Here is a 25,169-nt window from a genome sequence, read left to right on the forward strand (position 1 = left end):
AAGAGCTGTCAAAGGACACCAGAAACAAAATTGTAGCCCTGCACCAGGCTGGGAAGACTGAATCTGCAATAGCCAACCAGCTTGGAGTGAAGAAATCAACAGTGGGAGCAATAATTAGAAAATGGAAGACATACAAGACCACTGATAATCTCCCTCGATCTGGGGCTCCACGCAAAATCCCACCCCGTGGGGTCAGAATGATCACAAGAACGGTGAGCAAAAATCCCAGAACCACGCGGGGGGACCTAGTGAATGAACTGCAGAGAGCTGGGACCAATGTAACAAGGCCTACCATAAGTAACACACTACGCCACCATGGACTCAGATCCTGCAGTGCCAGACGTGTCCCACTGCTTAAGCCAGTACATGTCCGGGCCCGTCTGAAGTTTGCTAGAGAGCATTTGGATGATTCAGAGGAGTTTTGGGAGAATGTCCTATGGTCTGATGAAACCAAACCGGAACTGTTTGGTAGAAACACAACTTGTCGTGTTTGGAGGAAAAAGAATACTGAGTTGCATCCATCAAACACCATACCTACTGTAAAGCATGGTGGTGGAAACATCATGCTTTGGGGCTGTTTCTCTGCAAAAGGGCCAGGACGACTGATCCGGGTACATGAAAGAATGAATGGGGCCATGTATCGTGAGATTTTGAGTGCAAACCTCCTTCCATCAGCAAGGGCATTGAAGATGAAACGTGGCTGGGTCATTCAACATGACAATGATCCAAAGCACACCGCCAGGGCAACGAAGGAGTGGCTTCGTATGAAGCATTTCAAGGTCCTGGAGTGGCCTAGCCAGTCTCCAGATCTCAACCCTATAGAAAACCTTTGGAGGGAGTTGAAAGTCCGTGTTGCCAAGCGAAAAGCCAAAAACATCACTGCTCTAGAGGAGATCTGCATGGAGGAATGGGCCAACATACCAACAACAGTGTGTGGCAACCTTGTGAAGACTTACAGAAAACGTTTGACCTCTGTCATTGCCAACAAAGGATATATTACAAAGTATTGAGATGAAATTTTGTTTCTGACCAAATACTTATTTTCCACCATAATATGCAAATAAAATGTTAAAAAAACAGACAATGTGATTTTCTGGATTTTTTTGTCTCAGTTTGTCTCCCATAGTTGAGGTCTACCTATGACGTAAATTACAGACGCCTCTCATCTTTTTAAGTGGTGGAACTTGCACTATTGCTGACTGACTAAATACTTTTTTGCCCCACTGTACATTATGATGCCACCACAGTCCCCTCACATATGATGGTCTCCACAGCGCCCACACAGTATGATGACCCCTACACCACACAATATGATGATCCCTACAGCCTCCCACACAGTATTATGCTGCCACAGTACTCCCATAGAGTATGATGGCTCTCACAGCCCCTCACACAATATGATAACCCCCACAGCCTTTCACACAGTATGATGCCCTCACAGTCCCCCCACGTAGTATGATAGCTCCCACAGTTCATCCACACAGTATGATACAGCCAGTCTCCAATTCACAGTATGATGACCCTGCAGCTCACTAAAATTAAAAAAAATAAAACCTATTCACCTAGTCCCGTTCCCTTAATGCGCTGCTTCGCTCTGTGCCGCATGTAGACTGTGCTCCAGTGCAGCCGGCGTGATCTAGAGATGACATCGAGCCTGCTGCGCTCTGACTCAGCCAATGGCTCCATTTTCCACTATTGCTTTCAACTGTATCTGCATCCTGCATCCTGAAAATGCAAATACCGATGAAACTGAGACTAGAAGTTGACAATGATCTGCTACTATTAGCCGTACACCACTGCTTAGCAGTTATCATTGTATACACAGGCTGTACGGCATTATCAAAAAAATAATCTTTCTTATTTTCATAGTTTCCTCTCCTAAAATAAGGACAGCGAGAGCTCACAGACTCCAGGAGGAGATGGCCATAGTTTTAGGTCTTGTCCTTTAACTCACCCCTCCCAGGAACACCCTAGTCCTCTTGGCAACCCAAGCCCCTATTGGCAACACTCCCACCCCACCTGGGGTTTATGTAAATCTCATTCCCGTTCTGTCCAAGAGTCCCAGGAATTCTGAGACAGTTGGCAACTCTCTCAGGTACTGTTAAATCTTTCCGCAGTTCTTTGTCTGGTTTTCTTCCACTGGTGTCAACTGTCTCCTTGTCCTTAATAGTAGATATAATTAAAGAAGTTGTCCACTGCTTGGACAACTTCTTCTCATACCCCACGATTTGCCTTGATGAAATAATAAAACTTATACTAAGCTCCCGTGCTGGCGTCGTTCCCGCGGTGTCGGCACTCCATCTGCTGGGGGAAATGTGCTGTTGTTGTAACACGTGACGCTGGCGCCCAATCAGCATTGACGTCACTGTCCCCGCCTCCTGTCGAATTGAGCAGGAAGAGGAAGTCTGAGATCAACTGCGGCCCGGACTTCCTCTTCATGTTCGATTAGTCCGAACGTGAGGACAGTGACGCCGATGCTTGTTGAGTGCCGGTGTCACGAGTCACAACAGCAGCATCGGAGCCCTGGGACTGCGAGTGCCGACACCGTGAGAATGAGAGTTGAATATAGGTTTAATTATTTTATAAGTGCCAAACATTTTGATCAAGAAGAGGTTGTCTTAGTAGTGGAAAACCCCTTTAAATATGGCAGCAGTATTGCAGGAAACGCTACTGGCCCCCTGCCTCACTGTTTGGCAACTTTGCTGCGATGCAAGCAGCATAATGATGACGTTGTGCCTCTTGGGTATTCAGAAGAGTCCCAGACACAGGTTTGAAAATGTAGAGGATTGATTGCTGCAAAGTCACTTACAAATTGGGTTTTTCTTGGCCAAGCCTCACAGAGGTTCTTCTGATACTCTAGTCGGCCAACCCTACAGAATACCATCATGACAATAAGCCTATAACTAAATATGGTGTATACATTGAAATTACACCATGACAACGTCAGGCCACATATTGCTTGTGAAACTGTGAGCATCCTGCATGGCCTAAATGTACTAGCATGGCCTGCAGCGTCTCTGGACTAGTCTCTCGCCGCTCAACATCTGGAACGTCACTGGTCGGTGATTACACGGGAGCTGCCAGCAAAGGATCTTCAAGGTTTTTCCCGAGTGCATTCAGCGGCAGAACCTTTCTCAGATGAACATTAACAACCTCATTGATAGTAACCGCTTCTGGAGGTACCGGGATTTTCATACTCAAGACTGAATAAATTGAGATGTTTTCAACATTTTGTTTCCGCCTTTTTCATCATATCCGGATCACTAACATGTCTATCCTTCCTGTGATTTTCATCATTATACAAGTTTTCTATCCCGACATAATAAAATGAAGATTCAAGAAATAAATTAAAAAAAATAGTCATCTTAAAATCAGCCACAACCTTCTCTAGCCTCAGCTGATAAATTAACACTCATCCATAAAATACTCCTCATTCAATTATATATAAAAATATACTAAAATATAAACTATTCATAAAAAATATGTAAACTCAACTATAAGCTAAAAAAAGACAAAGATAAAAACTTCTTTGTACCAGAAATTAGGGTGAAAATTCCAGACAAAACTTACCGAGAAAGCAGTCAGATTCTGGCCACCTACCTGCTACTGGTACTACCCATGCCCCATTATCCAACCCTGAGTGATCTTAAGCTCTGGTTTAAAAACAATTATAGTAAATTCAATAAAAATCATTCATGAGCATTGTATAAATCAGATATATTTACCTGAGACAGTCCCAGATGCACAGAAGCAGTTTCAGAAATGTACATTATTTTCCCATCCGATGCAACAACAAAAACAAATCCGTCCAACGTCTGAAAAACACAAAAAGAGTTAATGGATTGATGTCATTAGAGGCAAGGATAGAACTGGGTCATTAGAGGCAAGGATAGAACTGGGTCATTAGAGGCAAGGATAGAACTGGAGGGTCTACAATCCTGGGGGTAAAGGAATCGCCATTACGACAGCAATATGCAAGAAACAAGTCTGTAAAAGCTAAACTTGGCATAATATTTATTAAAAGAAAATAGAAAAAATTGGAGTCCGGCTCAACAGGACTGGACTTTCCTTTTTCAAAAGAAAATATAGCGCATACAAATGAAAAATTTACATTGTCGACATGACCCAGTCGACGCGTTTCGACTGCATTAGGCAGCCTTACTCATGAGTAAGACTTGAGTCATGACTTGAGTCATGAGTAAGACTGCCTAGTGCAGTAGAAACGCGTCGACTGGGTCATGTCGACCATATAAATTTTTCTTTTGTATGCACCATATTTTCTTTTGAAAAATAAAAGAAAAGGAAAATCAAGTCCTGTTGAGCCGGACTCCAATTTTTTCTATTTTCCTTGATGGGAGGCCAGGGCAAGGCCGGAGTCTGAGCCCCAGATGGATGAGCATAGAGCTACTGGGTGAGCTGGAATCAAGTTTCTATAATAATATTTATTAAAACTCAATTCCAATAGTTATTTAAGCTGTTTTGTGCTAGAAATATATGCATTTAAGAAAAAAATTAATCAAAGGTATCCAAATGCTTTGAATATGACACATCACAGCCTATGTCGTCCCTTATGAAAAAAATATAAAGATGTGTCGTTGCCGTCAATAATGGAGGTGGAATGATCTGTACCCTTTACAGGGGTTATTTCAGAATGCCAATGCTTGTTGTTTGTGATTTCAGGAGATTTACGAAGAGAAGAGAATCACTTTACTGATTATATTCTAATTTTGTAGCTAATCCACTATGTTATAGGAAAAAAAGTGGTGTCTGATGTTCTTTAGAGGCAAATTCCACCTTAAAGGGGGTTTTCCATGACGTAAGGGGTACACGTGACTCATGACCGCCTTTACTGACTTAAATGCCTAACCTTAATTACTTACTGCATCAGATCTCTCGTAAACTGCCTTATCGTAAGATCCCCTCCTGAATAACGACATTACACCAGATTTGGATTAAATGGCCACAGCAGCCTTTTATTAAACATAAATACAACATGTAAACAATATCCCCCCAGTGTGGAGTGGTGGTCCTCGAAGCCTCAAAAATAACCTTGCAGAAATGCAAATTGTGTACCTTGGCCTCCAGGCTTAGTCTTGCTTCCAGCCGCTAAGTACCAGCTCGGAGGCAGATAATGACCAACCCGGCCAAACCAACCGATTACCAACTCCTTTAATCAGCCCCTCCACGGGCTGATCTACCACATCCACTCGCAATCCACTCTGGGGAAGTCCAGGACCACTAGAGGTCCCCCCCCCCCCCCCCTAGAATCCGCCATTCCCCTCTTTCCACCAACTTCAAGGACCTCCCTCCTCCGCCTAACTGCTATGACAAAAATTTCTCCTTTCCCTTAAACGAAAACATAACCTTCAAATAAACGCGATTAAACAAAATCGAAACAAGGAAAAGGGAGGGTGGGTGGGGATTTCAGCCACCGCCGGACCAGCAGGTGAGTGTGGCAGTTGCTGAGGTGAAATTGTTGGTTTCTTATCCAAATCACCCCCTCAGTAAGCTCCCCCTGCTTGCTCCTCCCTGCCTCATCCAAACCACGCCCCCCTCTGTCCAAATTAAAAAGTACACAGCCCAAGCAAACTGTTTAACCCCGACTTGCCATTGCCCACCCTGAGGCTCTGCCATTCCCCGTGACCCCGTCATGCTGGCCTCCCTTGAGGGCCAGGGGCCCAGTACGGCCTTTCCTGGATGGGGACAAATTTATGCAGAATGGAGGCAGTATCGTAAAACATATACAGTAAGTTCCTATACTGACCTAATAATTATTTTCCCTGATGATGTGTTAGGGGTCGAGTTCCCACCTCTGCACAGGGGGAATCTCGGGCCATCTCCGCTGCGATCTCCCATTCTTCTCCTGCCGCAGTGGAGCCTGCTCAGCAGAGACATCAGTCCCAGCGTCTTGCTCAGTTCCACTCTGTACAAAGAGTTACTGCTGCTTTTCCTGTTTCTGCCATTGAAGCCAGTGCTGGGCAGCGGCGAGCAGACGCTTCTATGACTAAGTCCTGCTTTTCTCGTTCTGAGCATGCCCAGAGTAAGATCTCTCAGTGGAGATCAAGGGTCACATGGTCAGATACTGCAGCTAAGTCCATTGGTTCTTTCAGGAAGGTCCTGTAGGTGCTCTAGCTTTGTGGTAGCCTCTCATTAGTCCTTGTAGGAAGGTCCTGTACGTGCTGCAACTATTTAAGGCTCGCATGGCCGCACGGCCATGCGCTAGTATTGTTCCATGTGGTCACGTAAGAATGTGTTCAGGGACCTGGCTGAAATAAGCCCCTAGAATGCTGGCACCTCCGGCGAGGAGTTTGTGTTTGTGTGTGTTCAGGGACCCGGCTGAAATAAGCCCCTAGAATGCTGGCACCTCCGGCAAGGAGTTTGTGTTCGTATGTATTCATTGACCTGGCTGAAATAAACCCCTAGAATTCTGGCACCTCCGGTGAGGAGTTTTGTGTGCATGTGTGACCACTGACTGCTCTCTGTTTGGGCAGTTAGCCTGTGCCTCTGTGAAGTCTAACAGGGCACAGTGCTTTGCTTTCACGGCTACTCGTTGAATTAACTGAGTTAGTCCATACCGCCATATAGTGCCGCCGTTTGCTAGCAGCAGGTTCTCCTGCACGGTGGACCCCGGGCTGCGAACGCACCAACAATAACAACATCTATATTTACTCGGTGCGTTCCGCTAGCCTTAACATGATGTTCCATCTACCATTCCGTCCAATCATTGGCTACAGAGGACTGGCAGGCAGACATGGGGCCTGTTCGTGAACATTGGCCCTTAATGTAGCACTGTATGAGTCTGATTTAATACGGAGCATTTTTAAGGCAGCAAATTGCCCTACAGACCCTTTGGGACAACATGGACACATGGTCACTAGATGTTGTAGACAAGCAATGGCATGGTTATAGAGGTTGAAAAGGTAACAATTACAGTCAAGGTCAGTCCTAGATGAGCCCTTAGGACACCCTGAAAAAAACCCAAGATGAATCCTAAATAAATTCACTGGGGTAATTCCTACTCAATGGATGCCGCTACAGACAAGACAATATTCTTGGACATCATCAAGAACTTGGTCTTCAAGAACAAAACTATTGCCCATTGGATCAGCCGGACCTATATTTTCTTCCTGCATATTACTAGGGACTTTATTTTTTGTTAATGGTTAACTGGTATGTTACTTGTTTAATGCGGTGCTGCTGATGAGGACGGTGCAGAGGACATAAAACCCAAGAAGGTGACCACTGCCGTTAGTAGCACCTCTCACCTCCCAATAAGGAAATGGGGGGCACAGGAGAACCCATTCTCTTGAGCACCCAAGCAGCTTGAACATCTAGAATAACTTTTATTGGTTAGTGGCTCATGTAGGATGTAAGGGAAAATGGTTTGACTAAGATTTGGACTACAAAGCTAATGAACAACAAATAAAAAGGGAAAATGTCCTAAAGATCTACTAGGTTTCCAGTCTCTTACCCCATTTACCAAACTTTCCAAATTTGTTATCCCAGCCTTCAGGATTGTTTCAGCACGACTGAGCAGATTTTTTGAGATCCTCCTTTTTGGTCATGTAAGAATTACTTCGTACTCTTATTTTTCCTCTTTCATTTCTTGGACATGTGAAGGTCATTACAGTCATGTTTCGTGTACAATAATATTAGTAATAAGATTTGACCTAGGGTCCATTCCTTCTGTACACACGTTGTGAGATTTCCTAAGTAGGAAAACCTTGTCCCCCTAAATGAAGCAGAAACCTAACCTGAAAAACTGATCTCCAGTAATGGTATCTTTAAAGGTCTTGCAGGGGTTTTCCAAAAATGGCAAGTTATCCTCTATAAAAAGAATAGGGGAGAGAACTTGCAGATCACTTGGATTCCAACGGCTGGGTCCACCAGTGATCACAATATGTGGCTCAGCAGAGCACCTTTTTGCATGGGGTAAAGGTGCTCATGTTCGACCTCCGCTCCATTCTCCATTAATCTGTAATTTCCAGTAGTCCCATTGACAATGAATGGAGCGGAGGCTGAGCATACGCACATCCAGCCCATTCAGAAAGAAGCTCTGCAGTACCGCTTTCTCTTGCTTACTAGGGATCCCAGCAGTTGGATGCCGAATGATCAGTAAATTATTCTATATATACAGGATAGGTGATAACTTGCCTTGCAGTTTTGGGAAAACAAAGTCCTGCTTTTTGCCTACTGAGCATGCTTATGGAACGACCTCTCATTGGAGATCGGAGGTCACATGCCCAGGTCCTCAAGCGGCTCCGATTGGACCTCTGGCAAGGTCCCAGAAGGCTGCAACTATAAAAGGTTCACATGGCCGCTCGACCATGCACTAGTATAACATCAAGACGTGATGTGTATGGATGCATGTATGTTCTGGTGAAAGCTCCTTATTGATCCCCTTCCCTAGCGTTGTTGACTGAGTGGGTGACTGGAGCTGACTAGTGCCAGTTAGTGCCATCCAGCACTGAGCACATTTTCTACAGTGTCATAAGCAGCGTTCGCCAGTGCAGCTCTGTGCGCAACTAGTGCGCTTTCCAGTCCCTAGTTAGGGCGGTTAGTGGCGTCCGCCAGTGCAGCGTTGCACGCACTCAGTGCGCTAAATTTATTATTATTAGTTTTTCCCTGGCACCACAGGTGCAGCGCTGAGCACTAGTGGGTCTAGATGGACTCTAACCCTGTGTCCTTGGGGCAGAGTCCTGTGACCGAACACTAGCATTCATTCAGCGGTATTGCGACTCTGTGACACAAGAGGGTCCATCTCCATACATACCGCATGATGTTAACCCGTGTACGTTCTCATTATCATGCCATATACTGTCCGCCATTACCGAGCAGCAGGTAATATCTCTGAACGGTGGACCCTGGGCTGCGAACGCACCTTATATCTTCCTTTATATCATTTGGTGCATTCCGCCAGCCCTCACAGATGGAGCTTTTGTTCACGCTCCCTCTCCCATCATTGTTTTCAACTGCGGTGTCAAAAAAGAGCATATGTCACAACTTTGCAGACCGTACAAAGTCATATTCCTCCTATATAGTCCTCGATACAGTATTATGGGCACCACATAGTTCTGTATACAGCATTATAGGTACCACATAGTCCTCCATATAGTATTATGAGCACCACATAGGCCTCCATACAGTATAATGGGCACCACATTGTCCTACATAGAATATTATGGGCACAACATAGTGCTCCATACGGAATAATGGGCCCCACATAGTGCTCCATACAGTTTAAAGGGCCCGTTGCTCCATTCAGAATAATAGGACCCGCAAAGTCTAATATACAGCCAACCACAAGAAAAATGAAGTATAACACCTCAAATTTATACATAAAATTATCAATTTATTTCAGATACTAAAAAGAACAAAGTATAGTATAACAATAGAAATATCATATACAGAGATATTTGAGTATAAGGACAAGGTGCACCACAATACCCACTATCACATTAATGGAGGGGAGGAGGACATGAGTTCTGACAAAAGTAGTAGTAAGTCCCTGTATTTACTCATTAGAGCCTAAAGTGCCAGTGCTTAATACCAATCAGGGCATTACAAAACATCTCCTAATGCTGCGGACACATGTCAGGGCAATATCCCAAAATCTAGTGACCCATAGTCCCATATATCAGCAAAACTTGTACTCCTCATGCTAAGATCTTACCCTTCTCCGTCTCCATCAGTGATAAAACATGCCCCAATGCACGTTTCGCCCTCGGCTTCCTCGGGGGGCCCATAGCAGCCAAGTGATCTGTCGCCATTGGCAGTAAGCCACTGATAGGGATTACAGCGAGCATGTGGAAAAAGGAGCTCTGGTCAGATGAGACCAAAGTAGAACTTTTTGGGCTACATGCAAAACGCTGTGCGTGGTGGAAAATTAACACTGCACATCACCCTGAAAACACCATCCCCACCGTCACACATGGTGGTGGCAGCATCATGCTGTTGGGAAACTTTTCTTCAGCAGGTGCAGGGAAGCTAGTCAGAGTTGATGGGAAGATGGATGGAGCTAAATACAGGCCAATCCTGAAGGAAAACCTGTCAGACATAGTAAAAGACATGAGACTGAAGCATAGGTTCACCTCCCAGCAAGACAACAACTCTAAACATTCTGTGAGTGTTACAATGGATGGGTTAGATAAAAGTATATTCCTGTGTGCAAACAGCCCAATCACAGTCCAGACCAAAATCCCATTAAGAATCGGTGACAAAAAAAGATTAGATTTTAAGAATATTTATATTTTACAAGTATATTTTAGGATCATGTACGGTCTGCATGCAAAATAGAAGCCATATGGACAGTACACAGACCAATATTAGTAAAAGGCATTGTTCAGATGAGTGCTTTTTTTCTCACTCCTACATTTTTTGAATGAGGTTTGCCCACGCAGCTCAATGAGGGCATAAAAAATGGTTGATAATAATATCATTAGAAAGGGGCCTTTTAACATATTTTCTTTTAAGGCTATGTGCACACGTTCAGGAATTCATGCAGAAAATTCCTGAGAATTCCGGACATTTTCTGCATGAAATCCGCAAGAAAACCGCATGCGTTTTTGCCGCGATTTTGCCGCGGTTTTGAAGCGTTTTTGCCGCGGTTTTTTCCGGACACTTCCCAATGCATTTTGGAGTGGGAAATCCGCAAAAAAAACGCAAAAAGATAGAGCATGTCCGGATTTTGTGCGGTATGCGTTTTTTTTGCGGAAAAAAATGCATCATGTGCACAAAACATGCGGAATTCATTCTAAATGATGGGATGCTTATTGTATGCGGTTTTTTTGCGGTTTTATAGCGTTTTTATTGGGAAAAACCGCGAAAAAAACGCAATGTGTGAACACAGCCTAATGATGGATGCAAAAACAGATGATTGTTCATATGCTCGTCTGATGTCTGGAAAACCTGGGTTAGGTCTTAGCACCTACATTTTTTAGGGTCCACTAACATTCATAGATTTGATATTTTCCCTTTACAAGCATTAAGCAGTAAGAGCAATTCTGATGAAAAAAAAAAGCTTCAAAATCCAGTATACAGTGCGTCTTTATGAAAAACATATTGCTCTGGGTGAGATTGTGCAGAGTTTTGGAGAGATTATTGCCGCCTGTTCTGCATTTTCTTCAGATAACAGTAACATTCTATATAAACCTACGGGGCTTAAAGCCTCAAATGAAAAATTGCAGCAAATTAAATGATTTTGCACAGAGCACAAACACACATATACAGAAATTCTACCAAAATCCCTCTAAATACTCAGCCCGGGGGGAATATACTACACGCGGTGTAGAATACAGTCACTGCTGTGTGCAGACTGATAACACTAGTGCGGGGCTAGAAGAAGTGTGAACACAGACCTGGAGCCGTTCACACAAAACAAATATTATTACTAAGGCTTCTTTCACACTAGCGTCGGAATCTCCCCGTCGCAATGCGTCGGGGAGAGATTCCGACGCTAGCGTTTGCTGCATTGCACAATGGGTGCAGCGGATGCATTTTTCCGGCGCATCCGCTGCCCCATTGTAAGGTGCGGGGAGGTGGGGGCGGGGTTCCGGCCGCGCATGCGCGGTCGGAAAAAGCGGTCCGTCGGGAGAAAAAAACGTTACATGTAGGGTTTTTTTCTCCCGACGGTCCGCCAAAGCACGACGCATCCGTCGCAAGACGGATGCGAAGTGTGCCAATCCGTCGCAAATGCGTCGTCAATAGAAGTCTATGGGGAAAAAACGCATCCTGCAAGCACTTTTGCAGGATGCGTTTTTTCTGCAAAACGATGCATTGTGACGGATTTAAAAAAAACGCTAGTGTGAAAGTAGCCTTAGACGCTCATATACGGAACTGAAAGAATTCATGTGCTGCAGATCTGGAAAAAAGCTTTGATGGTTAAATCTGCAGGAAATCAAACCATTAATGTCCATAAATTATGTGTAATATAATGAGAAATTACACAGGGAAAAAGTATTGAACACGTGAAGAACGACAGATGCAAAAAAGCATGGAAAGCCACTATACCAGCTGAAATCTGTCAGTAATTAGAAAGCAATCCTGCCACTTAGTGAAAAATAATATCAGCTGTTTCAAGTGAATGCCTATAAAGAGGTGTCTCATTAAATGAGGTGCCACACAAGAAACATCTCATGATGGGTAAAACCAGTGAGCTGTCTCAAGACCTTCGCAACCTTATTGTTGTTAAATATACTGATGACTTTGGTTAGAGAAAAATTTCTAAACTACTGTAGGATCCAAAATAAAAGATATGTTTACTCGCGCTGTGGTTGAATGTGCAGAAGATGGTAGGTCTAAAGAATTCTATTCAGAATATGAGGGGAGGGAGGGTTGGTGATCAGTGGTTATTAACCCCTTTCTGACCTCGGACGGAATAGTACGTCCGAGGTCAGATCCCCCGCTTTGATGCAGGGCTCCGGCGGTGAGCCCACCTCAAAGCCGGGACATGTCAGCTGTTTTGAACAGCTGACATGTGCCCGCAATGGCGGTGGGTGAAATCACAATTCACCCGCTGCTATTAACTAGTTAAATGCCGCTGTCAAACGCGGACAGCGGCATTTAACCGGCGCTTCCGGCCATCGGGCTGGAAATGAGCGCATCGCCGACCCCCGTCACATGATTGGGGGTCAGCGATGCTTCTGCATAGTAACCATAGAGGTCCTTGAGACCTCTATGGTTACTGATGCCGGTTTGCTGTGAGCGCCACCCTGTGGTCGGCGCTCATAGCACGCCTGCATTTCAGCCACATAGAAGCGATCTGATGATCGCTGCTATGTGGCAGAGCCGATCAAATGGTGCCAGCTTCTAGCCTCCCATGGAGGCTATAAAAGCATGGCAAAAGTTAATAAAAAAGTACAAAAAATGTGAAAAAAAATAAAAAAATATAAAAGTTTAAATCACCCCCTTTCGCCCCATTCAAAATGAAACAGTAATAAAAAAAAAACCTACACATATTTGGTATCGCTACGTTCAGAATCGCCTGATCTATCAATAAAAAATGCATTAACCTGATCGCTAAACAGCATAGCGAGAAAAAAATTAGAAACGCCAGAATTACGTTTATTTGGTTGCCACGACATTGTATTAAAATGCAATAACGGTCGATCAAAAGAAGGTATCTGCACAAAAGTGGTATCAATAAAAATGTCAGCTTGGAACACAAAAAATAAGCCCTCACCCGACCCCAGATCACGAAAAATGGAGACGCTACGAGTATCGGAAAATGGAGCAATTTTTTTTTTTTAGCAAAGTTTGGATTTTTTTCACCACTTAGATAAAAGAGAACCTAGCCGTGTTAGGTGTCTATGAACTCGTAATGACCTGGAGAATCATAATATTAGGTCAGTTTTAGCATTTATTGAACCTAGCAAAAAAGCCAAACAAAAAACAAGTGTGGGATGCACTTTTTTTTGCAATTTCACCGCACTTGGAATTTTTTTCCTGTTTTCTAGTACACGACATGGTAAAACCAATGATGTCGTTCAAAAGTACAACTCGTCCCGCAAAAAATAAGCCCTCACATGGCAATATTGATGGAAAAATAAAAAAGTTATGGCTCTGGGAAGGAGGGGAGCGAAAAACGAACACAGAAAAACGGAAAATCCCAAGGGGTTAAGCCAATACCAAGCAGGATAAATAATAAGAGCACTTTAGGTCCACAGTAATAGCATTAAAGGGGTGTTTTACCTGTAATGATATGGACAGGTCCGTGCTTGCAAGTGGGTACTCTGGTGTCTCAGTTGTAGTTGGTTCCTGGAGTAGGTTCACAGGTGAGTAGATGGCAGAGCAGCTGGCCGATAATGCTGTAGCCAGTTTAAAGAATCGTGGATATTAGAACTGCTGCCCCGGCCAGTGACAGATGCTGAGTAGATCAAATCCTGTGGTACCTGTGCGCATGTTGAAGTACTTCCAGGACCTGCGTGACATCTTCGGTCTTAGGCTGGGTTCACACGTTGCGGTTTTTACCGCGGAACCGCCGCGATTTTGATGCTGCGGGTCCGCAGCAGTTTCCATAGCGTTTCCATTTACATGTAAACACTATGGAAACCGCAAACCGCTGTGCACATGCTGCGGGAAAAACCGTGCAGAAACGCAGCGGTTTAAAACCTGCAGCATGTCACTTCTTTGTGCAGAATCGCTGCGATTCTGCACCCATAGGAATACATTGAACCACTTACTTCCCGCATGGGGCTGTGCCCACGTTGCGGGAAGTAAGCGGCTAATGTGCGGTTCCTACCCGGGGTGGAGGAGAGGAGACTCTCCTCCAGGCCCCGGGAACCATATTTGGGGTAAAAAAAAAGAATGAAAATAAAAAATCATGTTATACTCACCCTCTGAAGTCTCAGCGCTGCACACGGCCGTCCGGTCAGAGTTGCTGTGCGACCAGGACCTGCGGTGACGTCGCGGTCACATGACCGTGACGTCACGAAGGGTCCTTCTCGCACAGCATCTTTGGAACCGGACCGCCGGGTGCAGCGTCGAGGAGATCGGGACGTCAGAGGGTGAGTATAACCAATTTTTATTATTTTTAACATTACTATTGATGCTGCATATTGCTGCATATGCAGCATCAATAGTATAGGCGGAAACCCGCAGCGGAAAACGCGGAACAAACCGCGATAAATCTGCAGGGAGAACCGCAGCGGTTTTGCCCTGCAGATTTATCAAATCCGCTGCGGGAGAACCCGCAGGGACAGACGCAACGTGTGAACATGGCCTTATGACGCCCGCAGTAAAGTACGTGTGAAGAGGACCCCAAATCCAACACGTTTTGGAATTCTAACGGATTCCTTCCTCAGGGATGGTGCACTTCAAAAGGCACTGCTTATCATTCCCAAAAAACACCTTACCATCAGTGAAGTTTGGAAATGGGAACATCATAGTGTTGGGCTGTTTTTCAGCATATGGCACTGACAAACTTCATAAAATTGAAGGAAGTATGAATGGACAAATGTACCTAGACATTTGTGATAAAAATCTGCTGCGATCTACCAGGATGATGAAGATGAAACGATGGTGGACATTTCAGTAAGACAATGGTCGCAAACCCACAGCCAAGGAAACTCTCAATTGGTTTTAGAGAAAGAAAATAAAGCTGCTAGAATGGCCGAGACAATCACCAGACCTGAATCTAAGAGAAAATGTACGGAAGGAACTAACTCTCAGCGCTCAAAGAAGATGCACACAGAGCCTTCAGGATTTGAAGAGTGTTTGTGAGGAAGAATGGGCCAAAATCACACCTGAGCAATGCCTGCGACTAGTTTCTCCATACAGGAGAAGTTATCACAAGAGACTTTTGTATGAAGCATTAAATAAATTTCAGTAAGCGTGTTCAATACTTTTTTCCTGTGTCATTTCTCATTATTACACATAACTTAATTTATGAACATCTATGCTTTGATTTCTTTGCCTGTGTGCATTGGATGGGTCGTTACTGACATCTGGTGAGAATTTCTTGTCAATAGCACATTTAGGTGCTTAGGGAATTGGTGACGAGTTCAGTACTTATTTCACCCTCTGTATATACTATATATATTTTTTAACATTTTTGGCAATGTATTGTTTTCCATATCAAAATTTATTAAAAATAAAAAATTACAAATCTTGCACTTTTCACACCAGCCACAAAGACTTTTTTTTTAGATTCATACTTCCTGTAGTTTCGGGAAATAACATGTACATTAACTGCGATGAACAGACGACGACGACCCTATTCTTTGTACTGAAGCATCTAATGAGTGTGTGCAAAGGTGATTGTGAAGGGAGGGGGAGCAGGAGAGCTGTGACATCGCCTATTTTAAATTGCATCATCAAATATTTATAGAGGTGTTATGGGTCATTCTAATTCTGCCTCTGATAATAACAAGACTGCTGAAAACTTTTCTTTAAAGGACAAGAATTATGAGTCTGAAATAGCCACAGTGGCTAGTGTGAAGCTTTAAATAATACAATTTTTATTTTAATATAGATCATGATATGAAATAAAAAAAAATTGCCAAAAATGATAAAAAAATATATGTAACACAAAAACAAAAAAAACATTTTTTTATGATCGCTTTCCTTTAAGGAGGAAATGTCCCCATGTTTACACACTGTACAATAACTACGAAGAGAACCAGCCACGATGGCATATATACAGATATTGCAAAGAGTTGACTCATACTTTTAGCTTAATTTAGGAGTATGGCAGCTACTCCAGCATGAATATTAATGCAGCCAAACGTCAGCTCCTTTCCCTTAAGCAGCACATACACTCTCACCAGGACAAATTAGAAGGTATAACATTACAAAATTGCTAAATGACATATGAAATATTCAGGCATTAGTGTCGGAAAAACATCAGAATTTATATATTCTACTGTCCTATATTTTTCAAGATACAATTGGAGCTTAAAGGGGATCTGCCACTAGGTCAACACTGGGCAGTTTTTGGCTCTTATTTTATTGCCATTTCTCCCATGAGTTTTCCATTTTTAGAATTTTTTAAATCCGCCATACAATTCTAGAGATATTGGCCTTTTTATTTACTACTATTTCTCATAGTTTTTACTAAGAGGGTGTGGCTTACATGGCAATAATGCCAAGTAGTCTAAATACACGCCCCCAGAGAATCCTGTGGGCCCCACCCATAAAATTAGCACTGCATTAAAAGTCCCATATCTCTGGAACCGTATGGCAGATTTAAAAAAAGCAAAAATCGGAATACTCAGTGGAACAATGGGAATAAAATAAGAACAGAAATGAAACACTTTTTACCTAGTGACAAGCTCTCTTTAAACCATTGACTTTTCTGCCATTATCATTATTAGGCTGCTGCTAGTTGATAAGTTGATCAGTTTATCTAAGTTATATCTAATGTAAACAATTCCCTCTATTTTAAAGTATAAAGACATCTTGTATTTAGCACTTATTTATACAGAAGGAAACTCTACGGGACTTGTTGGTGAAACTTGTGCTAACAAAAGAGAAAAGAGTCATAAATTTCCAGTGCTGCCGTAGCCACAATCTGTCGACATTGGTTAGATAAGTGGCTGACTGGTTGTTAGGGTTGGCAGATTGCGCTAAATAAAATAAATAATAAAGCGCAATTGCAACCCAGGGTCCACCGTGCAGAGATGGAATACTGCTGCTAGAGTACAATGACGGAACACACGATTATTTGAACACACACAAAAACAAAAGAGCTGCTCTGCAACTGAGCTGTGTCACTCGCACACAGAAACGAAAAAGATGCTCTGCAACTGAGCTGTGTCACTCGCACACAGAAATGAAAAAGATGCTCTGCAACTGAGCTGTGTCACTCGCACACAGAAACGAAAAAGATGCTCTGCAACTGAGCTGTGTCACTCGCACACAGAAACGGAACAGATGATCTGAGCTTAATACATTGACTAGGGTTGTGCTTGCTCTGAAATTCTACTGTGCTAACTGCACATATGTAGGAACCTTATGCTAAGCCAACGGCTAACTGCCCCCTGACGCTACCTGCCTGCCTAAGTGTACAATCCCAAAGCTAGAGAGACATACAACAATTGTAGACAGAGTGGTAGAGTCTCCTCTCACACAGCCGATACTAGCGCGCCCGCAGACGTCACTGGGAGCCTTTTATACCCAAAGTATCACCCCAAACACTAACATCACCAGTGGGCCAATCCGGAGCTGTCTCATCGCCAAAGCAGGTGACATCCGAGCACCAATGAGAAGGCGCCACATCACGGATATGCTGAGTAAAGTGATTTCTGGACTTAGACTCCAGTACACAATGCGGTGCGTGCAATACACTGGTTATCATAGACTTGACTGGAGAACCAGCAGTAACCGAACGTGTGGCACGAGCCTGAGCAAGATGCTGGGACTGACATCCATGCTGAGCAGCAGTCCCAGCATCTGAGACCAGATGGGAGACCACTGCACCTGATACAGCACAGGATCCATCCCACGCAGTAGGAAAATCCCAACGCCTAACACTGGTTGGCAAAATCTACCAATTTTTAAACTATTGGATTTGGAATCTAGTCTGGCCGTCCCGTGGGACATTATGGCCTTACTACACACACAGCATTCGATAATACCATCCAAATTAAGACAATCATTGCCTATAAAAGATACAATTGCTTCGTGGAAGCAGATAAGACGCAAGTATAAACTTCCAGTTCAAATGTCTAAATATTTACTTCTATGGAACAATCATCTGTTATCCTCAGAGCCACAAGAAAGGGGGCATACATTATGTATGAGATCTCCAACGTGAGGGAGACCGTAGATGGCCACTTTTGTAGGAGCTTTCAGCTAGCTTACCACTGCAATCAACCAAGTTTTATACAATAGGTGCAACTGAAATCTTTTTGCGCTAAAATATTTAGAGACATGAGATGGGAAGATGACACAGAATAGTTGATAATTATGTTAAACTGGACACAATCCGGAGGTTCAGGTCATGATTTTATTGGGGATACACACGATTGGTATCTGAATAGAGGGCAAAAGCGCCGTTTCAAACCTGGAGGATTATCAGATATCAAGATCAAAAGTTTTGAAAGGTATGCAGATGGTCAAAATAGCAGAAGTCTGCGAGCAATGGCGCGAAATGTACTTTAGTTTTATAGCTGGAAATATATATGCCTTTAATGCACCATCACTAAAAATTTGCAGGACCCTGTAGCAGCGGCAGGTGGGTTTTCCATTACTGCTGGATGAAAGCCATGCACACCACCTCCTATTTCCTGGTGTTAGCGGACTCCTCTTCTGATTAGCCAATCTGGCGCTACGTTGAGTTTACGTTATACCCCAACACTGGCGATGGTTTGCAGGGATATCTCCAGCGGCCATTGAATACCAACCTGATTGCTGCACCAGGGTCCAAGAGAGGGAATAAAAGGCTGATACATATAAGATGTGCACACCTGGATAATCAATGAAAATATGCTTTATTAATACAAATGGAGAGAACATGGAAATCTGAAACCATTAAAAACCACAAAAAGTGCAAAATAGCCGCAGAATGCACCATAATAAAACAACCATACGTAGATGGTAATGCACTATGTAAGTACAGTAGATGATATTAGCTACCGGTGCCAATAGAATAAACGGAATGACACTAAGATTAACGATGTTAACATATAAAGTCAGTTCAATATGGAATCAAAGTACATGTGTGACCCATGCTGAGGATCTGGGAAAAAGTGAATAAAGCCAATAGTAGCTGAAATATTCTGGCACGGAAATATAACATATGGCCAGCTCCCATACCGCTAATAGCCACCCAAATCAATGGTATGGTTCATGAGCTAGGAAAAATAACCATGGTACTGCGTCACCAAAATAACACAAAATGTGCACATCATATAATAAGGCACAGAGATTGCGGCTCCATCTACTCAGTACGTTACCCTATGCATGGATCGAATGAAGCAGTGAAGGATTATGGAAACACCGTAAGGAGGCAGCATGCGATGTGTGTCAGGATATCAAGATCCTAGAAATTGGACCTGATCCCATGGAGGAAGAAGGTAACAATACAGGGAGAAAATATACCTGATTAAAAAAATGTGCCAAAGGAAAGACACATAGCCATAGTGAAAGACCAGGGCTTCAGTGGTATGAGTGTTAGGTGAGTATTATTTTTGTTTATTATTTTCCTTTTTTTTAACAGGTGACAAGGGCTTCAATGGAATGGCTGAGTATAACTTTGTTTCTTATTTTTAAACAAAAATGTAAAAACGATGTGTTTTTTTTTTTTACAAAAAAATGTACCAAAGGAAAGACACATAGCCATAGTGAATGACCAGGGCTTCAATGGTATGGGTGTTAGGTAAGTATTATTGTTGTTTATTATTATTATCCTTTTTTTCACAGGGGACTAGGGCTTTAATGGAATGGGTGAGTATAACTTTGTTTCTTATTTTTAAACAAAAAAGCAAAAACGATGTGTTTTTTTTTTTTTTAAATGTACCAAAGGAAAGTCACATAGCCATAGTGAATAACCAGGGCTTCAATAGTATGGGTGTTAGGTAAGTATTATTGTTGTTTATTATTATGCTTTTTTCACAGGGGACAAGGGCTTTAATGGAATGGGTGAGTATAACTTTGTTTCTTATTTTTAAACAAAAAAGCAAAAACGATGTGTTTTTTTTTTTTGTTTTTTTTTTAAATGTACCAAAGGAAAGACACATAGCCATAGTGAATAACCAGGGCTTCAATAGTATGGGTGTTAGGTAAGTATTATTGTTGTTTATTGTTATCCTTTTTTCACAGGGGACAAGGGCTTCAATGGAATGGGTGAGTATAACTTTGTTTTTTATATTTAAACAAAAAAGTAAAAGGATGTGTATTTTTATTTTAAATAAAGGACTTTATTCTGGCTGTGTATTTATTTACCATATAACTATAGGATTAGTAATGGAGAGGCGTCTAATAGATGCCTCTCTATTACTAACCCGTGGGCTTGATGTCTCCTGACAATGCAAAGGTCCTTTTCCTCTCTGAAGAGGCAATCTGCACAGCTGAGATGAGGCACTTGGAGCTTGAAGGAATTAATGTAATAAAAATATATTAGCACCAAAACGAAGCATTTTATAAAAATGAGGAGGAGATCTTGGAAATGATTTTCTGATCTCTGATGTAGCTGCAGAGGGAAGAGTATCATATATAGGGCTCGGATTAGCCACTTACACCCACAATATCAATTTAGAGGAATATGTTTTTATCAGAGGGAGATCATGGAGGTTTCTTTCATAATAGTGATACTTACCTGAGTCAAGAGAGGGGAAGGGTTTTGTAGAGGAGAATTATTGCTATAAATAACATGGAAGGATATACTGCGCTTATATTTTATTCATAATAACAATGTCTCATCTTAGACCTGATTTTGATTTGTTTATAATGTATAAATATCAATATTTCCTGGAGGGGAAAAAAAGGCGCTCATGATAATAGCGCAGTGTAAGGCGGCCTGTGGAATTGCACACCAACAAACTAATTCTTACCGCCCTTATTTTACTGAACCTAAACTTCCTGAGAATAAGCTCTAAATCCCCCATAACAGTCTGTGATCCATAGATTCCTCATAACAGTGAGTTATCCTCAAATCCCCCATAACAATGCATCATCCAGAAATCCCCATAACAGTGCGTTATCCACGGATCTCCATAACAGTGCGTCATCCACAGATCCCCATAACAGTGAGTCATCCTCAAATCCCCCATAACAGTGCGTCATCCACAGATCTCCATAACAGTGCATCATCCACAGATCCCCATAACAGTGCGTCATCCACAGATCCCCATAACAGTGCGTTATCCACAGATCTCCATAACAGTGCGTCATCCACAGATCCCCCAATACAGTGCATCATCTACAGATCCCCCATAACAGTGCATCATCCACAGATCCCCCATAACAGTGCATCATCCACAGATCCCCATAACAGTGCGTCATCCACAGATCCGCCATAACAGTGCGTCATCCACAGATCCCCATAACAGTGCGTTATCCACAGATCTCCATAACAGTGCGTCATCCACAGATCCCCCAATACAGTGCATCATCCACAGATCCCCCATAAGAGTGCATCATCCACAGATCCCCCATAACAGTGCATCATCCACAGATCCCCCATGACAGTGCATCATCCACAGATCCCCATAACAGTGAGTCATCCTCAAATCCCCCATAACAGTGCATCATCCACAGATCCCCCATAACAGTGCCTTATCCACAGATCTCCATAACAGTGCATCATCCACAGATCCCCCATAACAGTGCATCATCCACAGATCCTCCATGACAGTGCATGATCCACAGATCCCCCATGACAGTGCATCATCCACAGATCCCCCATGACAGTGCATCATCCACAGATCCCCCATAACAGTGCTTCATCCACAGATCCCCCATAAGTGTGTCATCCACAGATCCTCCACAGCTATCTGTCATCTACAGATCCCGCATATCAGTGTGTCATCCACTCCACAGATCCCCCATAACTGAACTGATTTGCAGCAATCAACCCCCAGACCTCCTCACGGCATCCTCATTGCCCTGACCGCTGGGTTGTAGCACATCTCAGCTATGCTATCTCTGCCCTGCTATGCATGCAGATGAGAGTACGATCGTACACTGAAGATCCCCATGAATTACAAATCGTAATGAATATTGGTCAGATAGCGGGTCACTGTTGCTACATTCAATGGTATCAATTATCCCCTCATCAATATAACTGAATATTGCCCATGTTGAGAGTTATCTATCTCTATAAGCAAACACACAGGCAAGCAGAGAGAGGGAGCCCGCAGCACTGAGAAGAAGCAGGGTGCTGCTGGGAAATGTAGTTTTAGCAGATAAGAATAGGATTCGGCTCTGTGAAGCTGAATGCGAAGAAGGAGATGGAAGAAGACACAGAGGGACAAGAAAAAAATGTATGCTTGGCGTGTGCTGAATATTAACAATAGTCATGCAGATCCTGTGGTTTGTGAAAAACTAATACCATTGTGGGGGAAAAAAAACCTTCCAGCACACAAACTCTATTATTTTATTTTTTAGAGAAATCCATTTTTATGTTTATTTGTTGTGCATTGAAAATTCAATACCTGTAGTAAATGAGAGCCTAGTTCCTTTGCCACATTGTCAAGCGGTCCTATTCTTGTTGGATGTCCCCAAGCATCTCCCAATCCTAAAAAAAAGAAGAAAATGATGAAAAGATTACAGTCCGGAATCAAGACAATCGTCAATGGCCTTTTTATTTAGTGCTTTTATTTTGGTCTGTATAAGAGGGCATACCTTACAGGATCCTCAGGGGCGTGTCTTTAGGCAGATCTGCATTATTACCATATGAGCCACGCCCCCTCATAGAGACCATAGAATAAAAAGGCCCATAAATCTAAATCTGGAACCGTATGGTGGATTCTTAAGTAACGAAAATGAGGAGAAGCAGTGGGAATAAAACAAGTGCAGACACTGCTCACTTTTGACCTGTTGATTGGTCCTCTTTAAATACATGTAAAGGTATTTTTATCCAGCTAAACAACCCCTTTAGTAAAAAATAAAAAGAAACCATTGAAAACTGCAGCCATCTAGAATGACAGAGATGTATGGCTGTAAAGAATCTTTGGGAAGAGGAGTTAAGGACTTTCACACTGGGATGACTTTTTTTTTAAACTTTAGTAAGAAATCTTGCGCCATGTATCGGTATAGTAAGAATTTATTTTATGATAGAGTTATTAAAGTAGCAGTATTGAACCCGCCTGGAACCACGCTGTGCAGTAAAGCACTCTGAATGGAAGCCATTATATGCAGCATCTCTATAAAATATGGGCTCTAACTACTTGCACTAAAAAGTCAGCAGGGTGGTGCAAAAAGTTTACTTTGCAAAGTTTATTGGCAGCTGCACAGATGTTCACAGAGACGGACCCCGAGCCTGACGTCTGACATCCATCAAAGGGTAGGAAAGCCCGAACTTCTAACAGGAGGAGCAGTGAACGGAGAAATAGTGGAAGGATATCCCTGATTATCTATCATCTATCTATTAATTATCTATCTATCATCTATCTATCATCTATTATCTATCATCTATCTATCTATCTATCATCTATCTATCATCTATCTATCATCTATTATCTATCTATTACCTAATTATTTATCTATCTATCTATTATCTATCTATCTATCTATCTATCATCTATCTATCATCTATCTATCATCTATTATCTATCTATTACCTAATTATTTATCTATCTATCTATTATCTATCTATCTATCTATCTATCATCTATCTATCATCTATCTATCATCTATTATCTATCTATTACCTAATTATTTATCTATCTATCTATTATCTATCTATCTATCTATCTATCTATCTATCTATCATCTATCTATCATCTATCTATCATCTATTATCTATCTATTACCTAATTATTTATCTATCTATCTATTATCTATCTATCTATCTATCTATCTATCTATCTATCTATCTATCTATTATCTATCTATCTATTATCTATCTATCATCTATCTATCTATCTATCTATCTATTATCTATCTATTATCTATCTATCTATCTATGTATCTATTATCTATCTATCTATCTATCTATCTATCTATTATCTATCTATCTATCTATCTATCTATCTATCTATCATCTATCTATCATCTATCTATCATCTATTATCTATCTATTACCTAATTATTTATCTATCTATCTATTATCTATCTATCTATCTATCTATCTATCTATCTATCTATCTATTATCTATCTATCTATTATCTATCTATCATCTATCTATCTATCTATCTATCTATTATCTATCTATTATCTATCTATCTATCTATGTATCTATTATCTATCTATCTATCTATCTATTATCTATCTATCTATCTATCTATCTATCTATCTATCTATCTATCTATCTATCTATCTAATAGTAGTACAGTACAGTTGGGGTAGGGTGCAAAGCCTCACAGGTACATACCAGTCCTTATGAATACAAATAAAAAAAGATTGAGGCTTCAGAAAGGTCCACATCTAGGACTGAAACGTCGCCATATGGGCCATTAAAGAGCATTTTTGTAAGTGTAATGTAGTGTGCTGTAGAAGGGAAATGAAAGCCAGCACTCAATCAGTACAGTTCACGGTGCCAGTGAACGGGATATTCAATCCCACAACTCATAAAGTCAGAAGAAATCACTGCACTCATTTGGTTTTCAAAAGCATTAATAAGTAAGTTTATTTGATTTGAATCGGTGAAGAGATATTTAGGCGAATTGACGTTTCGGCCAACCCGTGGCCTTGTTCACAATATCGCTGTAATAAGCAAAGAACAAAACAGTATTACAAACAAGTAAATATATACATATATACAATTATACATAGGGGCAAAAATCCATATCATGTAGCTGCCTTTGATCAGACATATTCTGTAGAAATAAGGACTAAAAGATCGTGCTGTACGATGCCGGGAAGTTCCAAGGAGAAAATATATTGAAGTATCGCTAAACATTATTGGAGGAAGAACATACCCTGTTGGAACTCTGCTGCATATAAAGAAGGACCCTTTACTTTTTGATGAGTCAGAAAGAGTGATATGGCAATATAACCTGAAAAGAACAACATAGCGTGAGGTAGCAGCTAAAATCCTATGTCCACCAGGTAGAGGACCTGCACAAAC

At 42.0% G+C, this 25,169-nt stretch overlaps 1 protein-coding gene across 1 annotated transcript in view; it reads right to left on the bottom strand.

The window, feature by feature from the left end:
• The window catches only part of SIM2 (SIM bHLH transcription factor 2), a 132,098-nt gene that overhangs the window by 58,942 nt on the left and 47,987 nt on the right, over window positions 1-25,169 (bottom strand). Inside the window, exons 2-3 of the mRNA XM_069760763.1 lie at window positions 22,593-22,675; window positions 3,726-3,815 (exon numbers count right to left, since the gene is read on the bottom strand). Coding sequence (XP_069616864.1) covers window positions 3,726-3,815; window positions 22,593-22,675 — 173 coding nt within the window. The remainder of the gene's footprint in view (window positions 1-3,725; window positions 3,816-22,592; window positions 22,676-25,169) is intronic.

This window comes from Ranitomeya imitator, chromosome 3, assembly GCF_032444005.1.
Source record: "Ranitomeya imitator isolate aRanImi1 chromosome 3, aRanImi1.pri, whole genome shotgun sequence".
NCBI lineage: Eukaryota > Metazoa > Chordata > Amphibia > Anura > Dendrobatidae > Ranitomeya > Ranitomeya imitator.